The following is a 10,135-nucleotide window of genomic DNA, read 5'->3' on the forward strand; positions in this document are numbered from 1 at the left end:
GTACGAAATTACCAGGTTGTTCACGAAATGAAAAGAGATGGTCGGGAGAAAGCGGGATTCTACCGCCGGAGACACACTATTCGAATCTCTACAGAGCGGTGGAATCGAGACAAACTCGCGAATCACAATTTGTCATTACAGTGATACGTCTCTTTTTTGTTTACACAGGTTAGCTCCGCTGGGGTTTTCGTTTTATCCGGAGAATTCAGAGGAAATTTTACACACTGACAATTTCGTGTCGTGACTGGCTCAATGTTGTCCTACTACGTTCACGTTGAGTTTCAGTGTGGCAGTAATTGGTAAGGTAGAAGAAGGAAGATGTAATGAAAGTGTCATGTCATTAACCGGATAACTGAATTTTATACTACACACCTGAAACTTACTAGTCAGACACTATAAAGTTGTAAAAGAAAGAAGTTTGGTTGTGATATCCACCACCGATAACCGAGACGCGGAACTCAAGACAACGACAGATAATTTTTTGTGTAGATCACTCAAGTTGAGACAACGTGACCCACTGGAGAAGGAAACTGTGGCGCTTGTGTTTGTCTATATGGTGTGTGGTGTGGTTGTTTGTGGTGTGTTGTGTGGTGGGTGACGTGTATGAACGGACGACAGGCTTCATGATCATCGTCACGTCGTTTATACAAAGAAGTGGGGAGTTATTTTTGTGGTAATTTGATGACAATTTCTTTACAATGCGATTTTGTGTCCACGGGAAGAAGAAGTCACCCTTGTGTTACCGGAACCTCGGATTCATGTCTGTCGTGTCCAAGTCGTATTTCAAAACTCTACGTGTGTTGTTTTTTAACTATTCAGACAGACGCTTGTCCTTTCCCTGATAAACAAGGGTTTGATTTACGTTGGAAGTCCCTAGATAGTCCACCTTTACCTACGACGGTACAGTTCATTTTGTGTTCCTCCTTTCCTACCTAGGGTTCCTTGTTGTAGGAGGAAATTACTTCCAGTAGCTTTATGTCCTATAATACGCTAAGACTCAGTATAATTAATACATGGTAACATATATTATCTATATGTCACTGTATCTGTGTATAGGCATAAACAAAGTATTCGTGTGAGTGGTCAAACTCTAAAACTTTCTTCAGGTCAACAGATGTCAAGCAGGAGATGGGAGACGTCGGAGCAGACCGACTCCCGTGTGTACCGCAACGCCTGGCGGCACCTCGGGGTACGCTGAGCCCTTCTCTACTTCACCAGCCGGTCTCGGACCGACGTCCCTACAGAAGTCGACGTCCAGGCCTATGGGTTTGCTTTGACCCCTTATATTTCTTCCCCTTATGACCCAAATAACACCTATACAGAGTTTCTAATTATAGTAATGTTACTTTAGACTGACAATAAAACTTATATAACTAACAACACGAAAAATTAATACGAATTTACAAAAAAAATAATTATAATTGAATATATGTAAGTAAACATAAAAACATAAGCCCTACACCCCTCCCCATAAAGCTAGAGAGACAGACATGTGTGTTTGACTTTCTAACTGTTATTCAAACTGAATTATAACTAAATTTGTTGTCTTATTATACATTCGCAGTAAGTCATAAGAAATGTTTAGTCGTTTCTACTAAAAGTATAGTCAGGTTCGAAGTAGAATAGGTTGACGTGGACAAGGTGTCAGCATAAGGCCGTAACTCTTGACCACCTGTTATCTAGACTCTCCGGCTGCAAAACGTTCTCCTTCCGGCACTTTAAGAGTGTAGGAGTCTTATAGTAGTCGAAGTCGGTGCTGGACCTTTGTAGTTCTCTACTCTATCACTTTCCAATCTCGTTGATGTATGTTATAACTGTTGCAGACCTGATGCTCCTTTATTAACCGTTCGTGTCTGTCAGACCGGTCGCCTTTTTTTTCAGGTCGATCTCCTAAAACCACAAATTGCGTATAGGGACGGTTTTGAAAACTCCAGTAAAGTTTACGTCATTATGAGCTATTGTTATAATATAAGATTTAACTCCTTTACTACAAATGTGTAACCTATGTTACTGAGGTATCAAATAAGACATCGATTTTGTTCAGTTCACTTAATTGAGTCATTATTTTATTTTCTATATTCACAATGGTCGTTCAACCTGTAGACTTCCTAATGACGAATAACCTTCGTTGGGGGGGGACGAGGGCGGTAAATCGTTTTACCTGGCTGTAAATAGCCACTGTAAATTCATTCTGTGTAACACAAATTTTTTTTTTTCCTCTCTTTCACTCCTGATACCACTTCTTGTGTTCGAACTTGTGGTTGTGTTTCTCCTACAAGCTCTCACTTTGTTTGTTTTCCAATTCTACCTTTCACAACGAAAGTGAAGGGACAGTCCTATCGTATTCTCAAATATTTTTTAATTTCTGGGAAAAAAACCCCTTTACAACAAATGGAACCAAACATAGTTTCTTTACTAAACATACGTAAATTAAAATATCCCTATCAGCTCTGTCTGTCCTTAGTTCGGTCTATGAATTCCAGCAAATTTGGGTACACCAGACGTGGGATGGTTGGCCGGAGACGAGTCGGGTGTCGGAGAAAGAGAAGACTATTGCCCAACTCTTTTTTTCCGAAAGATTATTAATAAAATGTGAGGTCTCTTCACGAAGACAGACTTTGGAAAACGCGAAATGGATTGTGTGTCTACCCAGCAACGATTGCAAAGGTACTACAAACCTTCCTGCTGTAAAGTACGGTTTCTGCCGGGCTAGGGGACCTGGAGGGAGAGGAGGTCAGTCTCTCGAGGACCCGTAGTTGTATCCTTGCACGGTAGACTTTGTTTCATTTCTTTTTTGTGTTACTTAATAAGTTAATTAATGAAAAAGACTAATATATGTTACAAAATCACGTAATAGAGTAAAGTATGTTCGGACCACATAGTAAACATTAGGTACGCGACTCGCTGAACCCAGATTAATGCAGCACTAAATTAAAAATTGGTTTAATGTAGAAATACTCCAAGACAACTCCAGAATTCCCATATCTCTACGAAACTTACACAGAAGTGACTCAACCAACATCAACCTCTGTCTGTGGGCCTCTGGAGAGGAGACCACCCATAGACTTCGTCCCCAACAACTGCACGTCTTCTAAGGGACAGGTCCCGGTCTTAGGGACGACTGCCGTACGGAACCAAACCCTTTTACTGGACTTCTTTGTCTGTTGAGGGACACTTTTGAACTTTCCGAAGCATTTTCACTAAAGTATTTAAAGCAGTGGCGAGCCATGACTTTTATACCTAGGCCCTCTGATCCCCACCCCTTCCCTCGAGTTATTATGTCACAGCGTATACTTCAGCGGAATATCAAAACAACGGCCCGGGGTGCAAAACGCATCAATGAAAGCGACCCTCTACCACGCAAAACAACACCTGTAAATAACCCTATTTGTGTTCTTTGAAATTGAAAAGGATATTGCATTGTGTTTGTTACTTTCGTTGCAGTTGTATGTCTTAAGTGTAATTTGGCATGTTTTTATTTTGAAGGCGAGTTAACGCTGTTGACAGGAAGTTGTTGTCGCTATGGAAACAAGAAAAGTTTCACAGCGGGCGGAACTTGTCATAAAGTCCGCGATAATAACATCCACCCATTTAGAGGGAAATTATGATTGGTCAATTGTACTGTCATTTGACATTACTCTCTCGTTCAGTTACTATAGCTGGGCCCTCTGTGAATTCATAGCTGGACCGCCTGGACGTCCAACAGCTCCTCTCTTCACAGTAACTCGCAGAGACGAGCTTCTTTCATTTAACCCTTCACATTCCAACAGAAACTAAATTGGCAGATTCGAAGGATTTACTTCTTTGGAAATGTTATTTTAAATACAATTGAATCAAGTTATTTTGCTAAAACTAATGAAAAATATAACTAAATTAAAAAAATATATATATATTTTTCTAATGTTTTTAAATATTATTTTGTAGAATATCTTAGGCCCTCACAGAGGGCCTAGAGGGCCCTGACGGCTCGCCACTGGGTGAAATACAATTTAAAACTACTGAAAAATACCAGCTCACTAAAACACAACCGCTCAAATCAACGCAACTACTAACTATACCCGCAGTCAGAGAGCGGAGATGTTTACCCTTTGTGATGTAATATGACGCGTTTGACGTATGACCTTAAAAAAAAGCCGTTTTTAAGAGCAGAGCTCAAAATTGCTCCTTTCCCTCTGAATTCCTGCCCTTATGTCTCGTAAAACATATCAAATCCTACATTCACTTTTTTAATTGTAAATTTCAAGCAAGTTTAAGCATAAATGTAGAAAAAAAAAAAACCTGCAAGACGCTCTTTAAACGAGAACAAAACATCAGTTTTTTGGCATCCATTTCCGGTTGCATGTTTCATCTAAGGCAGGATGTTTTTACTTTGGCAACCACTATATCAAACCAAATAACATTTGACCTTAATTACACTGAACAGAGCTTAGCAATCATCTCTTCTCATCTCACTGACTCTTTTATGTCCTTGAAGGTTAAAGGAGCATTTGGGAAGCTGGGCCTGAGGAAGAAAAGCAAGAGGGAGAAGAATAAGGAAGGTCTGTCTACTGAGTCTGACCCATGGTCTTTTAGGTATGTCCTGGTTGGGAGAACCCCACATGTATTTGTAGTTTGTACATTGTTTTTCTTCCTTGTTGCAGTAGCGTCTTCTAGCGGATTGGTTGAGGAGTCAGGAGATGCAGGAGTTGAGGTACCAGAAGCTGTAACTGTGGAGGTCGAGGAGACCCATCCACTTCCTGAGGTCAGTGCTGCCACCATCAACTTCTAAAGCTAGTTTGGGTAATCTATAAGAGCTAGCAAGAGTACCGTAGATTATGACATTATAAGTGGAAAACCCCAGTGTCAAAAACCCTTTTCCAATGAAAGCAGCAGGCATCACTAGCTCCTACTGTATGGTCGCTAAATATAGCAACAATAAATCACACACTTCCTCAGAAGATACCACCCTTAAATTATTGTCATCAACATAAACATATCATAATGTGCATAAACAATAAACATGGTATTGTTGGCAAACACAGCTGGGTCTGATACACTCGATATCAAAATCAGATTCAGAAATCCTTAATTGGTCCCACAGTGTTGAAATGTACAGGGACAGTGCAGATGAAAGGCTAAGTATGCTAGCATATTAAATATTGATGATAAAGAGGCCAAATATGTGTAATAAAATATCAAAATGTACACAACATGGTAAAAATAAGTAGCAGCAGTAAAAAAAGTCGATATAAATATAAAAACCCAAGAGACCTAGCAGTCATTAATAACAATAAATACTTTAAAATCTTATATTTCAGAATTCAGAATAAATATTTCAGAATAATTTCAATTCAAATTAACAATTTGGAATGAAAGAAAACATTGTTTTAGCTTCTTTCTGCTTTTATTTATTACTACCCTTCTTTCTCTAATTGTCTTTTGCTAATTTTTGCCTCTCCTCCCCAACATTTATTTCATCATCATCTGCATAGAATAAACCAGCAATATTCTTAAAACGTGTTAATGCCTGACCAAAGTGTATGGATGTACATACAAATAAGGAGAAACCAGGACACAACTTCACCGCATGAAACAGAGTTGCAGATGAGGAGGTGTCCCAGGTAGATAACAGATAGGTGACATCCTGCAGCTCTGAGTATTGTCTTGTTTTTTGTCCTCAGGGTTTCCTGGGTCACACGGAAGAATTTCTGTTATTTGCGTCTCTGTTTGAGGTCACTATGATGGACCCGTCTGTAGGAACCAGACCAATGATATTCGAACTCTCAATAGGTAAACATTTTATTCTATGTCCAATTCTCAGTACTCAGTAATCAAAAAAACATCAAATTTACACTGAGTAATTAACATTCTAAAAATGTCAGAAGAACAGTGCGAAAAGACAAAGTATGTCCAATATCAATCGTCAATCAGCTGTTCTGTTTTTGGCAGGGAATTATGGGAAGGTTTTGGGGGTTGGGAAGTCAAAGAAGAGCCAGAGCAGGGAGGAGCTGAGGAGGAGCAGGGACGATCTGAGGAGGAGTAAGGAGGATCTGAATGAGGAGGCGCAGGGTCTGCTGGAGTCTGAGGATGAGCTGGACAGAGAGGATCTGCTGAGTCCTAAATCTGAAAACAGATCTGTGACTGCTCCTGCAAGACCCCAGCCCACCGAGTACGACAGGTAGGTGATCACTACACGTAACTTTATCCCCTACCAACACTATTGGATCCAAAATCTGTTTTCCATCCCTTTTTGAGGCATGGCAGCAAATAAAAGATATCCTTTTCCCCAGCCCCATCATCTCAGCTACCTTTGGGTGATCCCAAAACTTTGCCAGGTCAGATGGGATAGTTAGCCCCCCTAATGGGTTTTGCAACTTCTCAGAAGATACATAACTTGCACCACAAGATTTCCTATAGTTCTACAAACCCGGCCTCCACCACAGAAGGCATGTGTAACGGAGGGCGTCGGAACCCAAATGCAGCACACAGGAAACTGGGAACAGTTCGTAATGAAGTCTAATTTGAAACTCAGCTGTTACAAAGCAGGGCAGGTATTGAGCATAGGAAAACAAAAAAGTCCAAGCAGAACAAACCAGTAGGGAGCAGGGTTGGTCGGGGCCAGGCAGAGGATCGGGAAACCAAGATAATTGCTCGATGAAAAAAAACACCAACACCAAACAGCCACAGGAACCAGAGACGCTGAGGCAGATTGTAAGACCAGGGGCAGAAGGCTGGTAGGTTTTCCGGGGATCAGCCGAGGAAGGCAGGGTCGGCAACAGGAAGTCCACCCGGAATGAAATGCTGGCGAGTCTTGCATGAGAGCTGGAGATGGGGTTGTGGAAAAGTACTGAGTGCAGCAGGTAAGGAGAGGAAGCAGACTGTGAAAGCATTTCAGGTGTTCCTTCCCCTGTACCTGACCCCTGTTTCTGCTTCTTGAAATGTTGGTCAGAACCTCTCCCACACTGGACTCTGCAGGATATACTGTACCTGTCTACCAGTCTTTGCTGTGGCAGCTTTCTTTACCGTTGTGTAACTGCCTCCTCAATGGAAGCTTTGGACATGACCCAGTATGTTTCCATGTCTCCATGACCTCAGACCATGTCATATTAAACCCTAATGTAGAGGTGCTACCAGGCCAGGATCCATATGTTAACCATAGAATCCAAAAATCCTCAAGACCCTAATTTGTTAGGTGCTCTTGAATTGCTCCTAGTTATGGCCTCATATATGACACCAATTTGCCTTTGGAGGTCCTACCAGAAGGCACTGCTCCTATCATCACAGCTCCTACTGTCACAGGGACACACAACTCTCCATTGGTTTTTGTTCAGCCGTTAAAGTAGAGACTTATTAAGGGAAATGTCCTTGAGCAGTTCACTGAACCCTGTCTGTTGCCGATATGTATGCCAGTGCATTTAAGGGCAGCTTGCAGCCATCTATGTGTGAATGGGTGTGTGGAGGAAAAATTATACAGCGCTTTGCAGTCCATTTACCAATAAAAGCTGACAATTCTTGGAGGGGTACTATACTTACCCCCACAATGATTACTGCACACAGCCACTTGCTGTATGATTGACTGTCTGTGTCTCTCCCCCTGTCTGTCTCTCCCCCTGTCTACCTGTCTGTTTCTCCCTCTTTCTACCTGTCTGTCTGTCTGTCTGTCTGTCTGACTCTCAGGTCGTTCCAATGTCTTCCTCTCCAGCCCCCCTCCGAGAAACAGAAGCCTTGTCTGTTTGTCTGGAGTCAGTTTGAAGATCACAGCTTTCGTCTCTATCAGGCCAACTGGCTCAACAAGACAGCTGACCGACTGGTGAGACTCAAGTGATCATTTATTTCCTTTTATTTACACAGTGTCTATCACACAATGCATATGAACTGGTCACATGTCATCCTCTCCTCTGTTCCCTACTCCTCTTGTAGGAGATTGGTCTTGATGGGGTGGAAAGTCTCTTGAGGAGGCCGAGAAGTAACGCTAAAGGCCGTTTGGTGGAGGTGCTGCTGGAGCTGGTGGCCTCCTGCAAGTCAGTCTCCTCCTTTGGAAAAAATAGATTAGAATAGATTTTGTTTGGTTTGATTTGCGTTGATACCTGTCCGTCTTCTTGTCTCTCTCAATGCAGACAGTTTAGTGTTTTCTCAGACAGGAGGTCTCAGTCTCGACCCAACAACCTGGACCGGTGCAGGAAGGACTTCATCAAGAAACATTTGGTTAGTCTGTCCTCACTTAATATATGCCACAATCTTCCTGCCAATTCATTACTTGCTTCTGTGTCTGGCTGTCTTTTTTGTCGGTTGGAGGTCCTTGAAGTCAACATGCAAGTGTCCTTGGGCAAGATATTGAACCCCAAATTTCCCCCAATGGTGTGTGAATGTGTGTTAATGTTCATCACAGCTGATGAGCAGGTGACACGTTGTATGGCAGCCTCTGTCTCTGTTTGAATGTGTGTGAACAGGTGAATGCTGCCTGATATTGTTAAGTGCTATGAGTGAAAGCTTACTGGAAAACACTTTATAAATGCAGTTCATGCAGTTTACCATCTGTTTTCACCATGTCTACCTATCTTAAGGTCCTTGTTGCTAGACAAGCTGTGAGGGCCAGGAGAAGGGTCACAAGGAGGATGGCAAAACAGCGTTTGATGGAAAGCAGGAAACTCCTGAGGAAACTCCGCCTGCTGGCTAAAGAGGTCAGAAATTATTAAGTGGCCACTACAAAGATGTTAGCAGTATGTTGGGTAAGTCTGAGGTCTGAAACCCCCTACCCCACACCTCTCTCTTTCCAGCCCCAGACTACCATCCCGGACGCATTTCTGTGGTTACTGAGTGGAAGCAAGCGGTTGGCCTACGTCAGGATCCCTGCATACTCCATCCTCTTTTCATTGGTGGAGGAGCAAAGGGGGCGGGACTGTGGCAAGGTCACCACCCTCTACATGAAGGTAACAGTTCTAACACTGATGTCCTGGATGGTGCTCAACAGTCAGTCTCTAAATCTCTCTGGCTCTCTCTCTGCATGTCTGTTTAGTCTCCGGATGGTTCGGCAAGTGAGATCTTTGCAAAGCTGGAGGTTTTCATGTGGCTCGGCCTGGCCAAGTACAGTAAAGAGGCCACCAACTGTTTGCCGGAGGAGTTTCTGCCAATCTACGAGGAAGAGGACGAGGAGCAGAGGAGGCTGGTCCCTGCAGGGAGGATGAAGCTTCCTGTCAGTCTGTCCTGCCAAGGTGAGTCAACGGGCAGTGTGGCTTGTACAGACACTTCTTGTTTCTTTATTTCCACTTGGTCATAATAAAGCTTTACCTGGAATCAACAGCACAGATGTCCTCTCTCTCTCTCTCTCTCTCTCTCTCTCTCTCTCTCTCTCTCTCTCTCTCTCTCTCTCTCTCTCTCTCTCTCTCTCTCTCTCTCTCTCTCTCTCTCTCTGTGTGTCTAGACAGCAGGTACTTCCAGCTACGATGTCACATGTATCAGGGGCGTGGCCTGATAGCTGCTGATGATAACGGCCTATCAGATCCTTTTGCCAAGGTTCTCTTTTCTACTCAATGCCAAGTCACCAGGGTAGGTACAGCTATCCAATGAATGGGCATATTAAATGATGACAATTAATTGAACTCCAAAGACAATTTCCGCTAATTCAATGGGATAGCATCTTGCTTATCACTTACTGCATAGACCAATGTCTTTTAAACTTTAACCTCCATCTAATATGTACATTACACATGTTAAATGTCAAAGCCCACGGAAAACATTATACAACTGTTTCACATGTAGGACTTGTGCAGTTAACTGAAGAGTTGCCCTTTACATCAAATTTAATACATATTGTGTGTGTGTGTGTGTGCGTTTGTGTTCAGGTTTTAAATGATACGATCTCTCCTGCCTGGTGTGAAAGTTTGTTGTTTGACAGAGTTCTGCTTGAGGGTACGAGGGAGGAGCTCGAACAAGACCCTCCCCTTATCACCATCAACATCTACGACCAGGATGCCATGGTAACACTTGCCTTTTTCTTCTTCTCAGGTTGGCAAATGAAAAAATATGTTATAACATGTTTAAATAATTTTGTACATATTTCTAACAAAACAAGTTGAGTGGGACTTTGTCTCTTAATTCTTCTGCACCTTCAGGAAGTAATGCCATAACAACGTGTGTGTGTGTGTGTGTGTGTGTG

General features: G+C 42.4%; 1 protein-coding gene across 1 annotated transcript in view; it reads left to right on the forward strand.

Moving 5' to 3' along the window:
* Positions 1-9,956, forward strand: part of LOC104941763 (fer-1-like protein 4) — a gene marked incomplete at its 3' end in the record, with an annotated part of 17,100 nt that extends 7,144 nt beyond the window's left edge. Inside the window, exons 3-13 of the mRNA XM_010766899.1 lie at positions 4,641-4,741; positions 5,661-5,769; positions 5,929-6,157; positions 7,657-7,789; positions 7,900-8,000; positions 8,097-8,184; positions 8,544-8,660; positions 8,757-8,909; positions 8,996-9,191; positions 9,401-9,525; positions 9,822-9,956. Coding sequence (XP_010765201.1) covers positions 5,718-5,769; positions 5,929-6,157; positions 7,657-7,789; positions 7,900-8,000; positions 8,097-8,184; positions 8,544-8,660; positions 8,757-8,909; positions 8,996-9,191; positions 9,401-9,525; positions 9,822-9,956 — 1,329 coding nt within the window. The remainder of the gene's footprint in view (positions 1-4,640; positions 4,742-5,660; positions 5,770-5,928; positions 6,158-7,656; positions 7,790-7,899; positions 8,001-8,096; positions 8,185-8,543; positions 8,661-8,756; positions 8,910-8,995; positions 9,192-9,400; positions 9,526-9,821) is intronic.
* Between the last annotated feature and the right edge of the window lie 179 nt (positions 9,957-10,135).

Source organism: Notothenia coriiceps, unplaced genomic scaffold (genome assembly GCF_000735185.1).
Source record: "Notothenia coriiceps isolate Sejong01 unplaced genomic scaffold, NC01 NC01_scaffold00003855, whole genome shotgun sequence".
Lineage (NCBI taxonomy): Eukaryota > Metazoa > Chordata > Actinopteri > Perciformes > Nototheniidae > Notothenia > Notothenia coriiceps.